The sequence below is a fragment of the Lynx rufus genome, unplaced genomic scaffold (assembly GCF_022079265.1).
Source record: "Lynx rufus isolate CCGP_SWC_20201006 ecotype Redwood Valley unplaced genomic scaffold, mLynRuf1.p SCAF_2, whole genome shotgun sequence".
Classification (NCBI taxonomy): domain Eukaryota; kingdom Metazoa; phylum Chordata; class Mammalia; order Carnivora; family Felidae; genus Lynx; species Lynx rufus.
Window position 1 is genome coordinate 60,346,142 of NW_025814834.1, and position 22,503 is coordinate 60,368,644.

Here is a 22,503-nt window from a genome sequence, read left to right on the forward strand (position 1 = left end):
TCTTCCCCATTACACAACACCCCTGTGCCTCATAGTTGGCTATAAGACTGGCTATGCCTTAGCTTACGACCATGACTTAAAAGGCTCAGTAGAAAACTGCCTTGTGGCAGTGCTGTGCTTGAGACCTAAACCAGTAAAGGGCCTTTTCTAAAGGGACTATAAATAATCATGATCAAGGTAAATGACAGAACCTTAAAGCAAAGTTTACTGCATGTAAATGGGTTGCAAAATGACTTTCATAAATTGAGCACAGGATTCATAAAAAAGAAAATTGCTCAACCTGTATTGCTACAATTCTTTCTGAGCTTACAATAAAAAAACGGGAAGAAAGATCACTTTGTGCAAAAATTATTTCTTTTCTGATTAACCCTTAGGTCTCTTGCTTGTATATACACACAACTCAGTTTTTCTTTCCCAAGAACTGCAGTGCTGGGCACTACATTTTATCACTATTTTTTTTATGGTATCTTAGCAACACAGTCTGGCACACAGTGGGCACCAAATGAGTTATTCTTGACTGATTGGAAAATACATAGTGTTCCACCCAAGAGTCAGTAAGAGAGAGGGAGAGAGAAAGAGATTGTTCTTCTTACTTGCACAAGACTGCAATGGTTTGGAGTATTAAGGTTGATATCAAGTGGATATAATGCTAACTTTCCAGGTTATTTTGACTTGGGACTCAGGAAGTAATGCAAACGCTTGTGAGTTGGATACAGTGCTATCAGCAGCATACCTGTGGCTAATCTATAAGGCCTTAGGATAGGATACTAAATTTACATCATCTCTGTGGGTCAGGACAAAGATTTTTCTTGGCTTCTTTCCTATGGGGGAAAATCTTTATTTTGTCTGCAATGAGACAGAACACAGGATTGGAAGAATTAACATGATGAACCTATAAATGTGTATGGAGCTTTATAGTTTGTAATAAATATGCCCAATGCACTCACATGATTGTATAACGCTCTCTATAAATATTTACAGATGAAACAGAGAGAAGAGATCTGCCTGAGGCTGTTCAGTGGATAAATGGCAGGGTTTATAAATCCAGACAGGGCTCTTTCCATTGTCATCACCACCACCCCGCCCCCAGTCCTAAACAGTGGCTATAGTGACTGGACATTAGTGCTTGGGTTCATGAAATTATTGAGAATGATTGCATCTGGGAAGCAAAAATCCTAATGAGAAAAATATTCCTGTCTTTCTTTCTGCCTTCCTTCCTTCCTCCTTCTTTTTTTGCCTAAGTTCTAAGTTTCCCAGAGCCGACAAGTACTTTCTAAACCAGCTCTGAGTGTCCTCTGCTCTTAATGAGTGGTTCCACAGCCTCCTGGGAGCCAGCAATGACCAAATCCAGAGGGACGAGAATGAGGCTTGCTTTCTTTTCTCATGAAAGTTAAGTATTTTTGCCTCTGGGAAAATAAAAGGAAGCACTGATTTATTTCACAAAGTCTCCCTTTCCCCTCACAGATGTTACTGGAGGTGGGGGTAATAGTACTTTTAGAAGCGGAATCCAGAAAGATGCTCAAGGACTCTGCCCCTCCACAGGCAACATATTGTTCTATTCCTGAACAGTCTGTTGAGCCAGATTCTCAAGGGGCACAGAGAACACTTTATGTAATTGATTATACCTGAAATGCTTATTGATGCAGTATCGGGGCTTCTATTGATTCTCATAACACTTTCACCAGGCTTTTAGGAGATTTATTTTGATATTTTATTTAACTTTTACAAAAAAGGTGGAGAGAGGGGAAAAAACTATATTCCCTTCAGATAGCAGCCAAAAGGGGAAAGAAATCCTACCAGGTCCCTTGTCTTAATGCGATGTAAAACAATGCAACCTAAAAAGAGTAACATTTCAAGTATAGTTTGTTTATACATTCAAACACATCAGGAAGGTTGCAGAAACCATTACCTTTTTTGGCTAAAACCAGAATAATGCATTAACCACTTGATGGATAAAGTTCTACATACACGGCATAAAAATCTAGCTCTTCTCTAGGACAAGTAACAATTTAAAAAGGATTATCAACAGATACCACACATATAAACTTTTTTTTTCCACATAAGTTACTTTTAACATCTGAAGAACACTATCTGAAATATATACATGGCTAATGTCTATGTTATGTGCAGGTTAGCAGAGAAAATAAAAATGATCAGGAAATACTTGGATTAAGTAAGGCCGTGACTCCTGAGATCATGACAGTTAAGTTCAGGTAAGAAGCAATATGGCAGGGGTGCCTGGGTGGCTCAGTCGGTTGAGCATCCAACTTCAGCTCAGGTCATGGTCTCACGGCTCATGAGTTCAATCCCCACATTGGGCTTGCTGCTGTCAGCGCAGAGCCCACTTCAGATCCTCTGTTTCCCTCTCTCTCTGGCCCTCCCCCAAATATGCTCTGTCAAAAATGAATAAAACATTAAAAAAAAAAAAGCAATATGGCTGCTTGAATTCATGGAGAAAAAGACACAGAAAGATAACACGGTGTCACATAAAGTGCCAGTTAAAAGTCCGTAAGAGAATCTAGAATTATTCACTGAATTTTTACTTTTATTTTTTATTATTATTTTTAAATGTTTATTTATTTATTTTAAGAGACAGAGAATGCACAAGCAGGGGAGGGGCAGAGAGAGAGAAACAATCCCAAGCAGGCTCCGCGCTGCCAGTGTGGAGCCCAGTGTGGGCTCCATCTCAGGAACCATGAGATCATGACCTGAGCTGAAATCAAGAGTCAGATGTTTAACCAACTGAGCCACCCAGGTGTCCTTTACTGAACTTTTATTTTATTTTATTCAAAAAAATTTTTTTCAATGTTTATTTTTGAGAGAGAAAGACAGAGAGAGAGAGAGAGAGAGAGTGCACACGTGCACGTGCACGAATAGGGGAGGGTCAGAGAGAGAGGGAGACACAGAATCCAAAGCAGGCTCCAGGCTCTGAGCTGTCAGCACAGAACCTGATGCGGGGCTCACACCCATGAACCGTGAGATCATGACCTGAGCTGAAGTCGGATGCTCAACCAACTGAGCCACCCCAGTGTCCCTGAATTTTTATTTTAAACACAATTAAGAAAAGGCCTTAATAGTCAAAATGGCCAAAGTCATCACGGACACAGTTGATTTCAGATGGTTCACAGAATCATAGAATCTGTGAGTTGCAAAAGCCCTTTGATTTTACCTCCAACTCCACCACTTCAGAGGTAAGGAAACTGAGGTAGAATGAGTTTAAAATGATTTTTTCCAAATCTATCAATGGGATTCTTGGGATTAGAACTCAGTTCTCTTATCCCTCTCCCCACTACTCTGTTTACCTATGTTGTCACATTTTGTCTGATATTAGTATCTCTTAATGCTAACATATATTATGTATGCAGCAGAATTAGGTGATTTAGAGGTTTATTAGGCAACGGAGAAATTTGTCTCAGATGCAGAAACTGATCCCCCTAAATCCTCAAAGAAGACAAAGCACATACAGAAAATCAAGTGTTAATTGTTACAACTCCCTGACAATCTGACAGTCAGGGAAGCAGAGGGTTTCCACTGTTCCTCTCTGCTGTAGCTTCAACCCGTGCTCTTGTCCAGAACCTGCTGATTTAAAAAGCAGTGGCTTGGGGGTACCTGGCTGGCTCAGTCGGTGGAGAATGTGACTCTTTTATTTAATCATTAAAAAAATTTTTTTTGTTTATATATTTGAGAGAGAGAGAGCGAGAGCACACGGGTCAAGTAGGGGCAGAAAGAGAACAGAGAGAGAACCCCAAGCAGGCTCCATGCTGTCAGCGCAGAGCCTGATGTGGTGCTCGCACTCACGAACCGTGAGATCATGACCTGAGCTGAAACCAAGAGTCTGACACTTAACCTACCACCCAGGCACCCCTCAGTGGAGCATGCGACTCTTGATCTCAGGGTCCTGAGTTCAAGCCCTGTATTGGGTGCAGAGCTTGCTTAAAAAAAATAAAAAAATAAAAAGCAGTGGCTCATTGCTATTAACCAAACATTTGTGAGGATTCAAATCCTAACTTGAGGTTTCTCTTCTTATGGTAATAAGATTTTTCACCATCTGGGAGCATTAAATCAGAATCCTTAGCAGCAGGATCTGGAAACATAAAAAGTCCCAAATGTTTGTTGATTGACTGGTTACCTTAATTCAATCACACTGTTTGGGGTGTTATATATAACCCAGTTTTCTAGAACAAACAAACAAACAAACAAACAAATCACAGCTCCTTAAAAACCCTTTATCTACATTATCTGAAATTCCATTTTGTCAAGATGTCAAATACAGATGATAGATACATCCTAAATAAGTTCGTATTCGATATCACCAGGTGGACTAAGTCCACTAAGTACCAAACATCGGACGCATCTTTGAAACAGAAGCTTTTAGATACTGGGTATTTAATCCATAGGAACACAGACTTTCAGAATGACTAAACCTTTGTCGAATTGGACCAGCCCCTTTGGCACCACAAACGTGGCTGAGGACAAATTGGATCTGTTCTCAGGGAGGATTAGAGCCGAGAATCTGGAGAGGTGAAGGCCACAGTGTAGGCTACGGTCTTTCTACCCTGCCAACAGCAGCCTTAATATTCCATTGAGTCATTTTCCTCATGCCGGCTCTGCCGTTCAAACACTGTAATTATTTCATATATTTTTACCTAGTTATTATCTTACTCACCACAGGCACCTGTAATTTTTCTGTATTTTTTTTACTGCTCATTTACTTATTCTTAATTCAGCTAATAATGGTTCCACGTATTAAAATTATCAAGGGGAAAGTAAGTGAAAACCACCTAGGACGTAGAGGCAGCAGATTCATTACAGCCTACAACAGGGAATAAAATATTATGTATACTTTTTGCAGTAAGTACATGCTAATTATGCAGCTATTTATAAAACACTTATCAACATTCAAACTGATACTCTTCAATGTTGTTGTTTTTTAAGCCCTGCTTTGCATACAAGATCTCTGCTTGCAGCTGAAAACAAACTTTGGGGGTCATCTGCCCACTGACTAGACAAAGCTTAAGTATATTCTTTACATTATGCTACATTCCTTTCATAATGGCACCGTAATTTATTTCTGTGGGCAATATTTATGTGGGGCTTTAAGGTTTATAATGTACTTTCACACACAGAGCCTCACTTGATCTTTACAACAACCTGATGAGCTGGGCAGGACAGGTATAATTACCCTTTCATATAGACGGGGTTCAGAAAGGTTAAGGATAATTGCTGAGTAATATAGTTTGTAAGACGCAGGCATTAAACACAGAGTTTTCTGACTTCAGAGCTTTTGCTTTTCCCACTGTGTTATGGGGCCTCTTTACTACCTGCTTGCCTTTGTGGAGCACCTCAATATCCTGAGCGCTGAATCTATCCCTTCCTTCACGCGGCACGTGTGTGGAATGCAAGTTCTGGAATTAGACAGCCTGGGTTCACAGGCCAGCTTCCCTACTTACAAACCATGAGACCCTTGGTCGGTTAATTGACCACTTAGGGCCTCAGTCTCTTCATCAGTAAACATCATAGGACTGCTGTTAAGGATGAGATGAGACAATACTGGTAAACCATGTAGAATAGTATCTGAGACATATTAAGTGCTCAGCAAGAGTTAGCCACCATCATTATTATTGATCCACCTCTGGAAATAATGTTGCATCTTTTGGATGGGTGATTCTTTTGGGGATTTTTCACAGGACCCAGCGTTTCTGGGTTTAACTCTGTGATGCTATTCCCATCACACAGCTGCTCCTGTGTTTGTGTCAGCCTATGAACTTGGGCTTGTAGGACTGCTTTCTGTGCTGTCATTTTCTTTAAGTGCCTCCCATTTTCTTGCTCAGAATTTTATTTTCTCACTGATTTTCAGAATTCTCTGCATTTTTGGAAGCCTCTAGTTCTTGGCTATTCTTTTTAGTCTTAGCTCAGGGGCTAGTATTCAGAGTAGAGAACTAGGATGTAGAGTAACACCCCACTGCTGGGTCAAATACTGTCCTAACACTGACTAGCTATGTAGCTTGGGGGAAAATTACATGTCTGCTCAGCCTCACTTCCTTAGTGTAAAAAGGGTACCCATCCCATGGTGTTGATATGAGGCTAGGAAAATGCATATATAGTACTTTGTAGAATATCTGATAATATGGTCCTTTTCTCAGAAAGAGGGCACCATGATCACATCATATTACCATCAGACCAAGTCTACTTTATTGAAAATAAAAGTCCCAAGTTGCATACCTACAGAAGTAAATTGCTCTCGTAGCAACATATGGATTAAACACCCACATAACCAATTGGGGGACTACAATGGTAAAACTTGGCTTCAACAAAATTTAAGCTCACAACTTCCCTTAGACATCTAAATAATATTCCTAAAAACTTGGCTTAATCTAGATAATAAACACCCAACACTGTTTTGTAAATAGCCAACAAAAAACCCCCAAACTTGGGGGCGTCTGGGTGGCTCAGTCAGTTGAGTGTCCAACCTCGGTTCAGGTTATGATCTCACGGTTCATGAGTTCGAGCCCCAAGTTGGGGTCTGTGCTGACAGTTCAAAGCCTGGAGCCTGTCTCAGAATCTGTGTCTTCCTCTCTCTCTGCCCTTCTCCCACTCATGCTCTGTTTCTGTCTCAAAAATAAATAAACATTAAAAAAATAAGAAAAGCAATTTTTTTTTCAACGTTTATTTATTTTTGGGACAGAGAGAGACAGAGCATGAACGGGGGAGGGGCAGAGTGAGAGGGAGGCACAGAATCGGAAACAGGCTCCAGGCTCTGAGCCATCAGCCCAGAGCCTGACACGGGGCTTGAACTCACGGACCGCGAGATCGTGACCTGGCTGAAGTCGGACGCTTAACCGACTGCGCCACCCAGGCGCCCCAAGAAAAGCAATTTTTGATAAAAGTTCCTCCTAGGGAATACAAGTGAACTTATAAAGAGAACATCCTAGGACAGTTTTACAGAGAAATAAATGATGGAGGCCCTTCCTTTCAGTAAAGGAAGGTGTTGTGTTTGCTTTGTCTCTGTGTAAGAGATACACAGAGGTATATGAAGGTAGTCTTAGCTGAAACTTAGTGGCAAATCTGCATTCTATTTTTTCTCTTTAACTCAAGAAATGAAATGAATTATTTCCATGCCCAAAGCACAGAATTTGTGTTGAATACTAAGCCAAAAGAAATTAGGATACTAAGAAAAAAAATTTGACCAAAATTATTGCTGTATTTACATTCTTATAAATTTAAATATAAGCCATTGATCACTTAAGATTCTTTCAGCTGTAGTAACAATCTGTTCTGAATGACAAGGACCTGTATTTGCTGACATAACAAAGAATCTTCAGTAGGTTAGCTCCAGGATTGGTACCAGTGCAAAGGTGCCATCGCAGACCCATTTTCTTCCTGAGTCTCCATGCATGTCAGCTTTGTCATAGGACTCTTCCCCCTCGTCATTGTACGAAGGCAAGGTGGTCACTGGTAATTGGAGCTACAGGCTTCCTGCTCTCTTTCTTAAATATTGAGAAAACTTTTTCCTGAGAAGCCTCAGGAAGCCTCCCTTTGACTCTCATTGGCTCAGTCTACTTTGGACATGCAATCAGAGAGCCAATCACGGCCAAAGCTAGTCAACCCACTGAGACGACCCTGATGGCAACTACAATGTCTAGTGCAACTAGAATTATATTAGTGGCACATAGAGTTTCTCCAAATATTTGCTAGTATATGTGGAATTCTGGCTCACTTGACTCCATGTGCCTTGATTTCTCCTACATGTAAAAGGAAGTAAGTATCATACCAGTCCTTTTGAAGCCTCACAAGTGGGGGCTGGGTTTTGGAAAGATAAAGTAAATGATGTAAAAATGCTCCAAATCAGGGGGCGTCTGGGTGACTCAATCGGTTAAGCGTCCAACTTCGGCTCAGGTCATGATCTCATGGTTTGTGAGTATGAGCCCCGTGTTGGGGTCTGTGCTGACAGCTCAGAGCCTGGAGTCTGCTTCGGATTCTGTGTCTCCCTCTCTCTCTGCCCCTCCCACACTTGTGCTCTGTCTCTGTTTCTCTCTCTAAAATAAGTAAACATTAAAAAAAAATAAAAAATTTAAAAAAATGCTCCGAATCAAGGATGTAGTTATTAAAATTCAAAATAATATTAACTTAGTTGTGATCACTTACTGAACTGAAGGCCTGCATGCATTTGTGCAAATAAAAATACGATAGTTTAATCATAAAACACAAAATTAAGACAATAGGGGAACAGTGCAGTAATAAATATCAAAAGCATTAAAATATTACATATTCCTTGCCTTTGCCTTTTAAAGTAAGTGACTGTATAAGTGGGCAAAGATTTAGCTGTGAGGATGTTGATTCATCCTTTTGTGTTTGTTATAGGCAAAAAATGTGGAAAAAATCTAAATATACAATAGGAGGAAGCTAATAAAATAAATTATGATATATCTATCATTTAATATTGTGAATCAATAAAAATGATATCATGTTTTTCTCATGTATCTGTGTCACTCTGTTGCCCAGCACTATATGACATATTGTGTTTAATAAGTATCTATGGAATTAACTGAAAAAAGGTATAGTTTCATATATATATATATATATATATATACATACACACACACATATATACATTATATATGTATATATACGTATATATATGAGAAAGAACATATTACAAAAAAGCATATACAACATGATCTCACTTATATAAGACATCTATATTTAGAAAATAGTGTGGAAAAGTAGTTGATGGCAGAGAAAGATATTCATAAAATATTTTCTAGTGACAAAGCAGACAAAATTACTTACAGTCAGATCCTATTGTTATATTCAAAAATATATATCTACATGTAAAGAAAAAAGACTGGAAGGATACATACCAAAATATTAACAATAGGAATACCTGATAGGGTTATAGGTGGCTTGACTTTTCTTTTGAAAGACCAGTGGAAAATTGAACTGAATTTTAAGTGCAAATTTTAAAAAGATTAAAGAAACTAAAGATGAAAAGTACAGAAACTGAACAAATATAATTTTAAAAACTCATTAGAAAGCACTTGTATTCATCCGGTGAAATCGTGTTCCAAGCATAGCTAATGAATAGAGATTTTCTCTCATTAGCACATAAAAGGCCTGAAATATTAATGTTAAACAGAGTTCTACCATCTTCCTTTGTGCTAAAAGCAAAATTGGAGGTGACATACAATGTGGATTAAGGACAGAAATAGGTGTCAGTGGCTCAGGGCTCAAATCTTTTCTGTACTAGTAATTACTTTTCTCTGAGCAAATCATAATTTTTCATTATCCTAGTTTATTGATTTGGAAAAAGCGCAGTGAAAATACTGACTTCTTCACAGGGCTGCTAGGCACAGTCACAGATATTAAGTACTTTGAAAACACTGAGCCAAAGCAACTCACTTGAATGTGAGTGCTTTAATGGAACGGGGTTAAGGATTTCGCTATCCCTTATCTCATGTCAACAATATGGGCGTTAACCTACTTGCTCAGTTTTACATTATTTCTCCTGTCACTTGTGCGCAAGGCAGTAAGCAGTTTATGTGTATTTGTTGTTTTCTCTGTTTTGCCACCTATTTCTCCACTCTCTCTGTTTTCCTTTACAGGCCATCTCTGGGGAACTGCCTATAAAGTGCTTTGCCTTCCTTTGACCAATATGTCAGCAGCTACCCAATCTAGGCCAACTAGACCCTCCTTCCTTGGGATGTGGGAATGAGGTGAAGGCCTAGGATGCTTGCAGCAGATTTGCCCCAATAGCAGGGTCTTTACTTGTTGCTTCTGAGGCCCCTTTTGAAAGCTGGTGCTCCTCAAGGATTCCTTCTATTTTCTGAGTTAACCCATATTCCTCTGATGAATTCCTATATTCCTTAAGATAGTCACCATTGGGGGATGCCTGGGTGGGTTGGTTGGTTAAGGGTCTGCTTCACCTCAGGTCATGATCTCGCAGTTTGTGGGTCCAAGCTCTGTATTGGGCTCTGTGCTGACAGCTTGGAGCCTGGAGCCTACTCTGGATCCTGGTTCTCCCTCTCTCTCTGCTCCTCCCCTGCTCACACTCTCTCTGTCTCTCAAAAATAAACATTAAAAAAAAAAAAAGATAGTCACCATTGGTTTATGTTACTAATGACCAAAAAATATAGGTTATATAAGAAGCCCATATAACATGTCCCCGGAGGAAAAGGGCACTAAAAATCGAGTCCTCAGCATAATATAGAAACACTTGCATGATCTTCAGGGAGTAAGCCTTTTCTGTTTGCTTGCCTGCAGCAGGGTGAGCCCCTGGTGTCCCCAGGATGCCCTCCCTAGGTGTTACAGAACAGCAATTCTTGTTTGAGGCTCTCGTTCCCAAGATCTAAGGACGAGACTTATGCTGTCCAACACGGTAGCCATAAGCCACATATAGCTATTTAAATTTAAATGAATGAAAATTAGGTAAAATTATAAATTCAGTTCCTCAGTAATAGTCGCTAATTTCAAGGCTAGTGGATACTGGTCTAGCCCAGAAATAGGAAACTTCCATGATTGCAAAAAGTTCTATTGAATGCTTGATTTATTTGGCTTCACCAAATTATATCTACGTTGCTTTGAGCCACCTGAAACAGATAAACATGTATCATGCAATACATTGCCAAGAAATGTTGTTAAACTCCATAGGATAAACTTTTTTAAGAAGTTTATTTATTTATTTTGAGATAGAGAGAGAGAGTGCATGCATATCTGTGCATGAGCAGGGGAGGGGCAGAGAGAGAGAGAGAGGGAGAGAGAATCTCAAGGAGGTTCCATGCTGTCAGTGCAGAGCCCAATGGGGGCTCCATCCTACGAACTGTGAAATCATGACCTGGGCGGAAATCAAGAGTTGGATGCTTAACTGACTGAGCCACCCAGGTGCCCCTGAAGGACAAACTCTTAAATAAATAATCTGTGAAGAAAAACAGTGACACGCTTCAGGCTTGAAATCCTAAGGCCTCGATGAATCATGGCTCTGCCACTTGCCTTGGGCATGTCACTCTACTGTTTTTGAGTCCTGGAATTCTCATTTGTAAAATAAAGCTAATATTAACCCCTATAAGGACAAAGTAGTATAATATGGACCAATGCTATTAGCCTGACAGAGAGTTGATTCAAAATAGAACAATGAAGAGAATCTAAGTTCTCATAGGACCAAGAGTGAAAGAGGTGATCTGAGGGCACTAGGTAGTTTAGATGACACCCAGCCATCCTGGATTCCCTCCATCTACAGAGAAAAGAATCAGGATTGGATATCACAGGCCTCCCCTGATTCTACTGTTCACTTCTGTGACTTCCTCTCCTCCACCCAGTACCCTTTTTCACACACCTCCCTACCTGGACATAGTATGGACTTTCACTCTGGGAGCTTCTGTTTTAAAAACAAAGATCAGTGCTATGAATGTTCTCAACCAACTCTAAAGGGGAACAAGCTAAAAAATGAAGAAATAAGAATTTGCAAAAAAAAATAGAAGCCTGGTGTTTGGGGTTTTGAGTTGTAAAGATAATATGACATGGCCCATATACTGTCTCGCTCTTCTTTGCATTTTGTTTGCCTTAATCTTATCAACATGCTAACTCTTGGGAAAAAATAAGTCTGAATTCAATGGTGGTTTTTATTTTTTCTTCCAAAAAGTCTCAAAGGTCTCATAACAATTATTATGTATGTTGTTAAAAGAGCACAGACAGATCCTGAATGTGTTAACTTGAGAAAAACCAAATATAAGCCAGAAAGAATATATAATGTATGTAAGTCTCATTAAGCTGTCATTACTTGGAAAGATAGTTTCCAGGCAAATAAACACCCAAATCTCACTCTTGCAGCTTCTTCTGAATAACACATTCAACTCAAATCTCCCATCCTCACACATTCTGTTGACTTCAAAGAGAATTATGAGTGAACAAGGAAATGAGAATCAGGTAGGGCAATTATAATTCTGAAAAAGAAAAACATGCAACATTGATTGGATTGCTCGGAAAAAAGAAAGCCATTCCTCCTTCAATATATTTAACTACTCAATAAGCCAAAGTGTTTTGGGGTCTAAATTTTTGTTCCTTTGAAAAGAAAGTAGAGTTGGAAAATATACTGTCACATGACCCCCAAAGTTGAGGGTATAACTGCATAGCATTCACCATTTTTATTTAAGTTCGACTTAATTTTCTGAATGCTGTCTCTGTGCCAGAAACCGTGTACCAAATGGTCAATTCAGCAGACTATTAAAAAGCTGCCCCCAAACAAACTCAGTGCTCAAGCTGCCTAGGGGAACTGCCATTAGAATGCCAAGGTTTGTGTGACTTAAGGCAATGTGGTAGTAATAACAATACAGTGAAAGAATACATTTTGTATCTAGAGGAGAGCATGGACTAGGACAGATGTGAAGGAAAAGCTACCCCATGATGATAACCTGTATTTATGTGCAAAAGGATTAATACTGGCGCTTAGAGGAAGAACACAGGCAGGCCCCGGGCCATGCTGCCAGGTACCCTGCAGAGGTACAAAGTCTGCCTCCAAGGTTAGGGAACTGTCCCTACTAATACTCTCTAATAACACTCTTCTCCATAACTTTCTTTAGGTTACCTCCCAGGTATGTATCACTTTCCTAAGGTAACTCGGCTCACATTCCCCTACACAGGTAATGGGGAGGAAATCCTGAAACACGGCACAACAAAACCATGCTAGAGAGGGCTGAAGCCTACGGCGGGGGAAAACTGCGGGCATTTCAGAGTTTGACAAAGGTGGACAGCATGACCCTGCCTGGGTCATGACTTACCTTCAGAGAATGAAATGAGATAATGACCATATACATGTGCAGTGTCTTCAAGGGAACAGAGGTTTTTCACAACAAAAGGATATTGGGCCACCAGGGCTGGGCAAAGCTGGGTATTTGGCATGAAAACACAGTGCATCATAACAAAGTCATTTAAAATGGAATCTGCAGGGGGAAAAAAAGGAAAGCAGAAAAAGAAATTAGGTTTTTGCAGAAATCCTTAGGAAAGCAAGAGTGTCTGTTTATCTGTTCTTGGTCAATGTCAATGGTTCTTATACATTGGCTTGGGGGATTGTGGTTTTACTGTACGTAGAGATGCTGCATATAAAAGATAATAATGTTGGGGCACCTGGGTGGCTCAGTCGGTTAAGCGTCCGACTTTGGCTCAGTCATGATCTCACAGTCTGTGAGTTTGAGTCCCCGCGTCGGGCACTGTGCTGACAGCTCAGAGCCTGGAGTCTGCTTCAGATTCTGTGTCTCCCTCTCTCTCTGCCCCTCCCCCACTTGTGCTCTGTCTCTCTCTATCAAAAATAAATAAACATTAAAAAAATTATTTAAAAAAAATAATAATGTTGACAGGCTTGAGGTCAAAACACAATTTCTTAGGAGAGTGAACAAAAAGTATAGTATTTTTTAAAAGAGACTGCCTTTACAAACAGCACTGGTCACCTTAGCCACAATGTATATATAAAAAAATACATGTAATTAAAGAGCCACCCATGGGCATCCATGCATGCAGGATTAAGACACGGTCATTTCTTTGTCTACGTGACAGCATACGTCTTTTGTCAACATCTGTTTTCCTTTGTATCTTTATCACCCAGTTTCCAGAGGGAGCAATGAAAGATCAGAGGCAATGGATTTCTAGAAGGAGGTGATCAGAACAAAAAGTTGGTGAGAGAAACAAAAGAAGAAAAAAAAGGACAAGATAAACGCTCTGAGCAGTAACTGAAGCAAAATGAAAGCTCTCTAGTACAGTTAGAGGGTGGCTGTCCTATATTTGAAGCTATTTTGTCAGTAGGTAAGCAGGGGGATGGGTAGGGAAATAGGTAAGTCCCAAAGAGAAGCTTCATTTTGAATTCAGGGCTGGTTCCTCATTGCAAAGACAGCAGCATCCAGTCAGCATTGTTGGGAGAGCAGGGGAAGGCAGGTGTTTAGAAGTACACTTGCTGAAACTTGCTATCTGAGATGCTATGTGGATTCTGATTAAGAAATGAACTATACTGGCTGGGGTTGGTGAGACTCTTCATATAGAAAATGGTAAGAGATGTGAAAATTTTAACTGAATACATTAGATTTCCAATGTCTATGTTTTAAATTAAATAATATTTTAACAAAAGAGATATAATTGATAGGTAACGCTGTGTAAGTTTAAGGTATATGACGTGTTGATTTGACACATTTACATATGACAATAGGATCACCACTGTAGCGTCAGCTAACACCTCTGTCAGGTCACATAATGCCATTATACTCATTTACATATAAGTGATGAGTGTAATCCTCCGCGGTTGTCAGTTGGCATTGCCAGCTATTTCAGTCCTATTATTCAGTCCCAGAGAGGAAGCAGAGCAGACACCAGACTAGCTGCATGGAACTTCTCCCCTTAAGTACAAAAGGAATCTGGCTTGTCTAAGTTTCACATCTAGGCTTGCCTTTAGACATTTTAGATATTCTCTGAGGACAGGGGAGTAATGCTTGTTTATAAGGCTCTCAGAAGGACTAGGCTGCACAGGAGTTTAAATTTTGCTAAAGCAGAGATTTGAGTTGGGGACTCCAAGGTTGGTGAGCTGGTCACCTAGCAAGGTAACAACCCAGCACCCATATTTTACTGTGGCTTTCTTGTTCTCTACTCATAGGCATGAACTCTTGAGGACTGATTTAAAAAAATCATTTCCTGCTAGAAAATAATTTCTCAAGTCACTCAATGACTAATGCTGGTCACAGAAATAAAAAATTTAGGAGACTAATAGGTCTTAGGGAGAAAATAGATGTTTCGGTAAATTAAGAGAATGTACTGTCAGACCCAGGAGTGTTTATTTCTATGGTGAAAACCAGTTTTGCTGTCAACTCTGACATTTCTCACTGTATTATAAACCCATAAATGCCAAGGTCTTTCCCTCTACTGCATCTGTGTTTCAAGGGCCTACTAGCGTTACTTTTAGGATGACTATGGCACATTCATATTTTTGATTATGAGAAAGATACTGATTTATTCTTTATCTCCAAGCCATGAACATTATACTTGTGAGAAAGAATCCAAAAAGCCAGCAGAGAATGAAGTTTGATACTAAATTTTGATGTTAACCTAGTTCTAACAACAAAAATGAAAGGGTCAGGAATCACATTCTACATGCCAGCCACAAAATGCACTGATTTCTAGGCTTCAATTTTTAGAAAGCAATACTCTAGTCCCCACCCCTCTTAGAGGTGACTTTAAAAGAAAGGATATATTTGTTCTTCATGGGTAGTAAAGATCTTACAGATCTTTCCTTAGATGCCATAGTCTCTAATGTACCAGAATCCTCCTTTTCAGTCAATATTTACTTTACAGAATATGCTGTTTCTTGTACCAGGTAATCACACATTCTGGGCAAATACTTTATCAGGGGTATGGGGGGATCTGTTATATTTTTCCTGACCTCAGGTTCTAGAAAAGTGGTTTATTTGGGGTTAGGTATGGCCCTAGAAACAAGGATTCCCCATCTAATGGGTCCATTGAGGGTTTCCTTTCTCAAAAAAAAAAAAAAAAAAAAAAAAAAAAAAAAGGTTTTATCACACTTTTCTTGCTCAGACATCTTCGACCATTCCCCAATGCTTATCTTTGTATTTAAGACCCTGTAAGATCTTAGACCTTATTCTTAGACCTTGCCCTTTTCCTCCTACTTATGTATATGATAGTCTGGCAGAACCAGACTGCTTGATGCTCCTTGCCCATTTCTAGGTCAGCACTAATGTCCTTCAGTATGGAAGGCTTTGTTCCCAGTCTCTAGTCACTAACCTCCAGCCTTCCTGCAGGGCCACTTCAAGGCTATATATTCTCCATGACACTTTGCCTCAGGTACCCTCAGCTAGTCCCCTCCTGAAGCACTGGCCACATTCTGCCTTATGTTCAAGTTATTTGCAGATTCCTTTATGTCCTCTAGCAGGTTATAAACTTCCTGAGGACAGGAGGGTGACTTTTTTCTTCACCTTGCCCAGTTCAAAGCATCCAGCTTTGTCTCTGCCCAACAAGATACTCAACAGATATTGAACCGAAAATGAGTGCCCTAGAGTCAGAGATCCTGGCTTTTATATCCACTACTCCCCAATTAATTTGCTACACGAGAAAGCAAATCTCAGATAATCTATTTATAAAATTAGAAGCTGGAATGAAGAGATAAAATAAGAAGTAAATCAGTGGCAAAATACTTTTAGGAGATATATAATAATAATGATGACTTTACCTTGAGTATATTGCAGAAGTGATGGAACTGGGCTTTGAATTATTACTAAATATTTGAGATAAATCTTTGAGTTTCTTTTAGTGATAAATGTTCTTCTTTGGGCTTAATATGCTTAAAATATTAACCTATTATTCTGAGACAGGCCAGTAAGACAGGATTTTTTTTTTTTAACTTGAATATGGGTTGTTCCAAAGTCATGTACAAGATGGTAACCAAAATGGAGAACGATATCATAACTCTGAACACTCAGGTTCAGTGGTGAGATTCATCTCATTCATCCTTGAATCTCTGTGTCTTAGTCAACAGGATTGTTTCACTGTAAGGTGGTATTATGAGTTGAATTTTGTCCCCCCAAAAAGGCAGGTTGAAGTCCTAACCCTCAATACCTAAGAATGTGACCTTATTTGGAAATAGGGTCTTTGCAGATGTAGTTAAGAAGAGGTCATTAGTGTGGGTCCTAATTCAATATGCATCTACAAAACAAGGAATGCCAAGGATCGCTGGCAAACCACCAGAAGCTAGGAGAGTGGCATGGAACAGACTCTCCCTCACAGCTCTCAGAAGGAGCCAATGTGCTGTCACCTTGATCTTGGACTTGTAGTCTCCAGCACTGTCAGACAATAAATTTCTATTGTTTAAGCCATCTAGTTTGTGGTACTTTGTTATGACAGCCCTGGGAGACTAACAGGTGCTGGTGTTTAGTTACACCCTGGGGCAGCCCAGGGTCCAAGCCTAAGAATCTACAACCACAGACAGAATCATTTAACTCTCAGCTGGAACAAGGTTGTGCCTTTTAGGTAGACAGCTTCAAATTCCTTATGGCAATAGATAGGATTTGAGTTATTAACTAATGGATGTCTATGAAAGTCTATTCTTAATATGTATAAGACTGAGCCATCTACAAAAGACAGACAGAATTTGAGCAGGCAGAGGAGGGTCTGAAAGATTGTTCCCTGACTCAGCCACGCAGGAATGCTCTTCTAATGTTAATACACATAACTCCCCTCTAAAACTGTTTGGATACACATACTGCAAATGAATTCAGGATTTTTGCTGTTGTTGTTATCTTTTTTGTTTGTTTGTTTTTACAGTGCTCTGCATGGATTTAATGGACACACAAAACTGTTCTCGGTGTTTACCTGTTGCTTCATTTAAAGCTGGCTCAAGGCGTATTGTTTCTAGAAAATGCTCTAAAATTTTTTCAGGTGTTCCTGACATCACAGTATACCTGGATAAGAAATAAAAACATCATCAGTTTTTCAAAAGTGGGCAAATCATTAATGAATGACTTTTCACATATCTAAGTTTTTTGTGTGTTTTCTGTTTTGTTTTCGTTTACTTATTCCTTGTTTGAGTCCCAGAGAACCATTATGACTTAACTTATGGCCCACATTCTCCTTATGGTAAGAGAGACCATGTACCTTGCCAAAGCCACACAGGAAGACAATGAAAAAACCCTTCACGAATTGAAGTAGTTACTAAAACGTTATTCTTTTTTCCCTACATGGAACTGAAGTAAACTTGGAGAGCGGCTCTAGCAGGCTGGGAACTGAGAAGCTTCAGCCTTGCTCCAAGGGGAATGGAAAGGAACATGTAAATCACAGGGCAGTTCGGGCCAGGCAGGGGGAGCTGGCGAGGGCAAGTGACAGTAAACTAGGTTACCCATATATGGGTTATTTGTAGCACAATCTCGGTCCCACATTGGATTCCCCTGCCTATTTCTGGAATGCTCTGTCTTTCCCAACTGTACACTGGTGTGTGCTTTGGAAACACAGCTAAGAATAAAACAAGAGAAAGGAAAACAAAACCCCAAACGCCACTGAGCAAACAAACTCCAGTAGCATCTGGATAGGAAATAAATCAACACTAGAAAATCCATAGATTTATTTCAACGTAAAATGTATATTATTTGGGGGTAGGGTGTGTTAGTCATTATTTCAGAAGATCCATCCGTGGGTTTCATCAACCAACAGGACAGGATTTATTTTTTAAACTGAATGTGGGCTATTTCAAAGTCATATCGAAGATGGTAACAAAGCAGTGAATGAAGCCACAGGCAAAATACATTAAGGTGATCTGGGCACTCCTATGCTAAAACTCAGACTTTGCTTTTCTGCTCGGAATTTCACATAAAGCAAAATGATGGGAAGAAAAACAACAATGAAAAACAAATGTTCAGAAAGCAGTGGTATGATTCGGCTCCAGGAGGACTCAGATTTCTTTGTCTCCTCACCAACACTCTTTCCTTGCCTGTTTGAGACCTTGGAGGAAGTGTGCTTAGATTCCAAGAACATCTCTAATGTATTAATCCTCAAGGTCTTAACCTCCTGCCTGAGGGAGTAAAGAAGAAGCAATCCAACACATAGCCCCATGCATGTGAGAACAGAGACTGAGTGAAACAACTCTGGTATTGAATGAGTAGCAAATGCACTCTACCCGGATGGTAAGGTGACCATTAGTTAAGACTATTCTATGTGTGCATGCTAGTGTGTGTGTGCACTCAGGATCAAAAAGAAGCTGAAGAGTTAAATCTTTGAGGAAACCTGACTTTGGAGCCTAGAGGAAGAAAGGGGGAATAGGAAAAAAAAGATCTATTTTAACCTCACGAGTATCACCCCTTTCTCAAAATAAATAAGGCAAAAGACAAGGGTTTTACCTCTTGTAGGCAATGGCTATTTGAGGAAAGGAGAGGGTGTATCGATAATGGCCTTGAACACTTAAATGGAGAAAACCGCTGAGTTCATTCAATAATTCCTGAAATACCTGATCCTTGGATAGTACTCTCTAGGCAAGCTGGAAGATGGGTGGCATTGACCACATTAATAAGGAATCTGGCTGGAGAGGGCATCAGCATCTGTTGAGTATTTCCTACGCCCCAAACAGCTAGGTGGGCACTGAACCATGTCGTCATTGCTTATTCCTGCTAGTTAAATATTATCTTCATTCTGCAGATGGAGAATCTGCTGGGCAAGGGGAGGCCGCAGGCCTATGGTCACAGAGTTAGTAAGTGCCAGATCTCTGCTGTGAGCCTGGTCTGGCTTCGGAGCACAAGTGTGTGTCTTGTGGCCCGGCTCTGCCTGTGCCCCAAGACGCTTGGGGCAGAGGGTATGTCTAGGTACCTGGAGCTCATTCTGAAAAGGAACTTGTTTGTGTCTGAAAACAAGTTTTATTTAAATAAGATGATAAATACATTACACAGAACACCAGTGACTTGTATTTGGCATGGCACTGGGCAGTCGTCGCTAGCAGGCTGTAAGCTTTCTGGCTGGTTACATGATGGGTATTTCAGTTTGAAATGTGTTCCCTCCTCAGAAGTTTAACTCTGCCGGGTTGGCTTAACATTCTGGTGTTCTTGGTTCGGACATCCCTTAGCTAGAGTATTTATGTCTGGCCACAAAGAATGAAGACCGAGGGGGCAAACCAGATTTCCTATCACCTCCTTAGAGAGAAGCGACATCTCTGCCCACCTCATCAGTCTCAGACACCAGGAGATCTTGCTTTTGCTACCAAGGGCTCCCTCTAGTGGTACAGCTGCTGTGGCTGCCTTAGCCCATCCTCTCCCTCCTCCGCTCCACAGAGGGCAGTGCAGGTGTTGATATTCTTAGGTCACGGAACTCTGAAGAGAAAGAGCCAGGGAGCTTCTGGCCAGATGTAGCCATCTGTGAATTTGTAGCCCTGGGCTTGGCTGAAACACCATATTATTGCTTTGTTTCAGGCTGGACACTGCCAGACACCCTCTGCTTGACCTCTGTTTAACTGAGGGACTTGAATCCCAGACAGCACGGCTTTTTTCAGTTTATTTCATGAAGGAGCTATTCTAGTCCAAGTTAAAAAGAAGCCCAAATTGATTACATTATCCAAGCTGTGGGCTTTTAAGCCTGTGACAGAAAAATCTGTTCCTAATGCCAAGTCTGGAAATGAGGACACTTCTATCTGCACCTAGAACAACAACTTCTATCTGCACCTAGAACAACAACAACAAAGGATGGAGGGGAGGAGAACCTAAAAGAGACTATCTTTCTGCAAACAAGATGGACCTGAGCAATTGGGTGGTTGATAGTCTAAGGAAAAAGCAACACAGTAACTAAAGCAGAAGCAGTCCCTTTAAATTCTCTCTTTCCTATTAAAATCACATAACCACACAGCAGAAGATAACCAAAATGGTAAATGTTTGAGAGCCTGAGATAGTTTATTCAGCATGAGAAACACTGTCTTGATATTGATGTTTTAATATCACACTCAGAGTTGAGTGGCTTGGGCAGTCAGGCAGCTTTGAAAATTTAAAATGTATACATGAAAAACTCTTCTGGATTTCTCAGGGGAAAAGTTAATCAGAAAAATAACATTATGGGGCACTGGGTGGCTCAGCTGGTTGAGCGTCCAACTTTGGCTCAGGTCATGATCTCACAGTTTGTGAGTTCAATCCCTGCATCAGGCTCACCACTGTCAGCGCAGAGCCCGTTTTGGAGCCTCTGTCTCCCTCTCTCTCTCAAAAATAAATAAACACTTAAAAAAAAAAGAGAAGAAAAATAACATTACAACTGGCACCAATGTGATGACCCTCTTTGAGTTCAAAAGGGATGATTTCTGAAAAGATGGAGGCCCTATATGTTCCTGAATTTTAAGTCTACCCACAGACATCGTTGTTGGCATATTGTCAAAGTTATCCAGAACATCAGGCCAAAATTCACTTACATGGTGCCGTGCCCCCTTTAACTCTGGTCTGGCATTGAGAAAGCCCGACATGGAAAGAGACCCCTCGAGAGAATGACTTTTTCCTCTTCAGGGAGCTGATCTTGCCCAGCGCATTATTTTGTGCTGACGGATATTTCTTAAAGGGTGCGCTGTGAACATGCACACGTTTTTGAATTATATAAGAAATCTGGATCGGTCTACAGAACACAGAAAAGGAGATGTAACGGAAATCAGATCCAGGCCTAAAATAAACTGAATACATGAGCTTCTCCTCTTCTGTTCCCTTTAGTTTGATTTCATAAGAAAATCTATATTTGGAAGGCGCTCTGAATGGACTATGTTGTAACAAGCAAACGCTTTTGATCATTCCCCCATGGTATGAAGAGGTGAAAGAAGCAGGGCCTCCGGGGGACTTCTTGGTCAAATGTTTCAAGGTTAAGGAGAATTTTCAAGGCTTACTTTTTCAGGTGGTAAAATTTTCCTGAGACATCTGAGGCATTATTAAAGAATGCAGATCTACACTGTAAAATGCTCCAGATATATTTAAGCACACTAAAGAAAATCAGTGGGGAGGGACCTAACCTTCGCATTAAAAATATCTTCATTCTCGTCTTCCATGGGCTGAACGGATAACTGTTGAAAACATTCATGAGAGAACATTTTCAAGAATGGGTAGCAGCGGAAAAAAAAAAAAACAACATGAAGAATTCTGGATGGCAGTTTACAGATTTGGAAGTGAAAGAACAGTTTTTTATACAGTCTGTTTTATGTCAGCCCTTTTGAAATATATTGGTTTGCAGTGTTTACATGATAGTGTTGAGGATACAGTATTTACGTACTGTATATTGCCATAGTAAGCTTCATGGCTGAAGGAAGAAAAGCATTGAAGTTGTCAGCTGGAATTGCTGCCAGCTTTACCATTACAAGCTTTGTAATCCTGGGCAAGTAGCTGGCTTCTCTGAGCCTGCTTTTTCCATCGGTAAAAAGGAGTGTGTAGTCAGGATTACACGAAACACGCAAAATATATTATGGCTACTCAATAATATTCTATTTCTTCCCACCTTCTTTGAAAATACGTTGATTCATCCAGATGAAAATGTCTGAGCTTTGGGCTTTGAGTCTAAACAATAAAAATTCATCAGTTACCGTGAGTGGCCTGATTAAAGGGAACACCCCATTTGTGTTGCAAACAAAGGAAAATTACTTGGGATGCATTCTTTTTCAACATATTATTTGGTGACACTTCTTTGGCTACAGGATTGGTGTTTTTGTTATTCTAAGATTGAAAATTAATCTTTATTTTAAAAACAAGATTCTGCAATCTTTCACAATTTCTTAAAGCTACATTTCCTTGTTCTCCTGTCTTACTATTCAAGTGTTTGTACATTTGATGGAAAAAAGCCTCATGTAAGAAGTTGCAACAAAAGGGACGCCTGGGTGGCTTAGGTGGTTAAGTGTCTGACTTCAGCTCAGGTCATAATCTCGAAGTTCGTGGGTTCAAGCCCCATATCAGGCTCTGTGCTGACAGCTCATAGCCTGGAGTCGGCTTCGGATTCTGTGTCTCTCTCTCTCTCTGCCCCTCCCTTATTCATGCT

The 22,503-nt window shown here is 40.2% G+C and overlaps 1 protein-coding gene across 8 annotated transcripts in view; it reads right to left on the reverse strand.

Moving 5' to 3' along the window:
* The window catches only part of RAPGEF4 (Rap guanine nucleotide exchange factor 4), a 134,728-nt gene that overhangs the window by 37,705 nt on the left and 74,520 nt on the right, over positions 1 to 22,503 (reverse strand). For all 8 annotated transcript variants that reach the window (XM_047084119.1, XM_047084118.1, XM_047084117.1 and 5 more), the window contains 2 exons: positions 17,353 to 17,441; positions 12,854 to 12,932 (listed from right to left, as the gene is read on the reverse strand). In XM_047084119.1, coding sequence (XP_046940075.1) covers positions 12,854 to 12,932; positions 17,353 to 17,441 — 168 coding nt within the window. The remainder of the gene's footprint in view (positions 1 to 12,853; positions 12,933 to 17,352; positions 17,442 to 22,503) is intronic.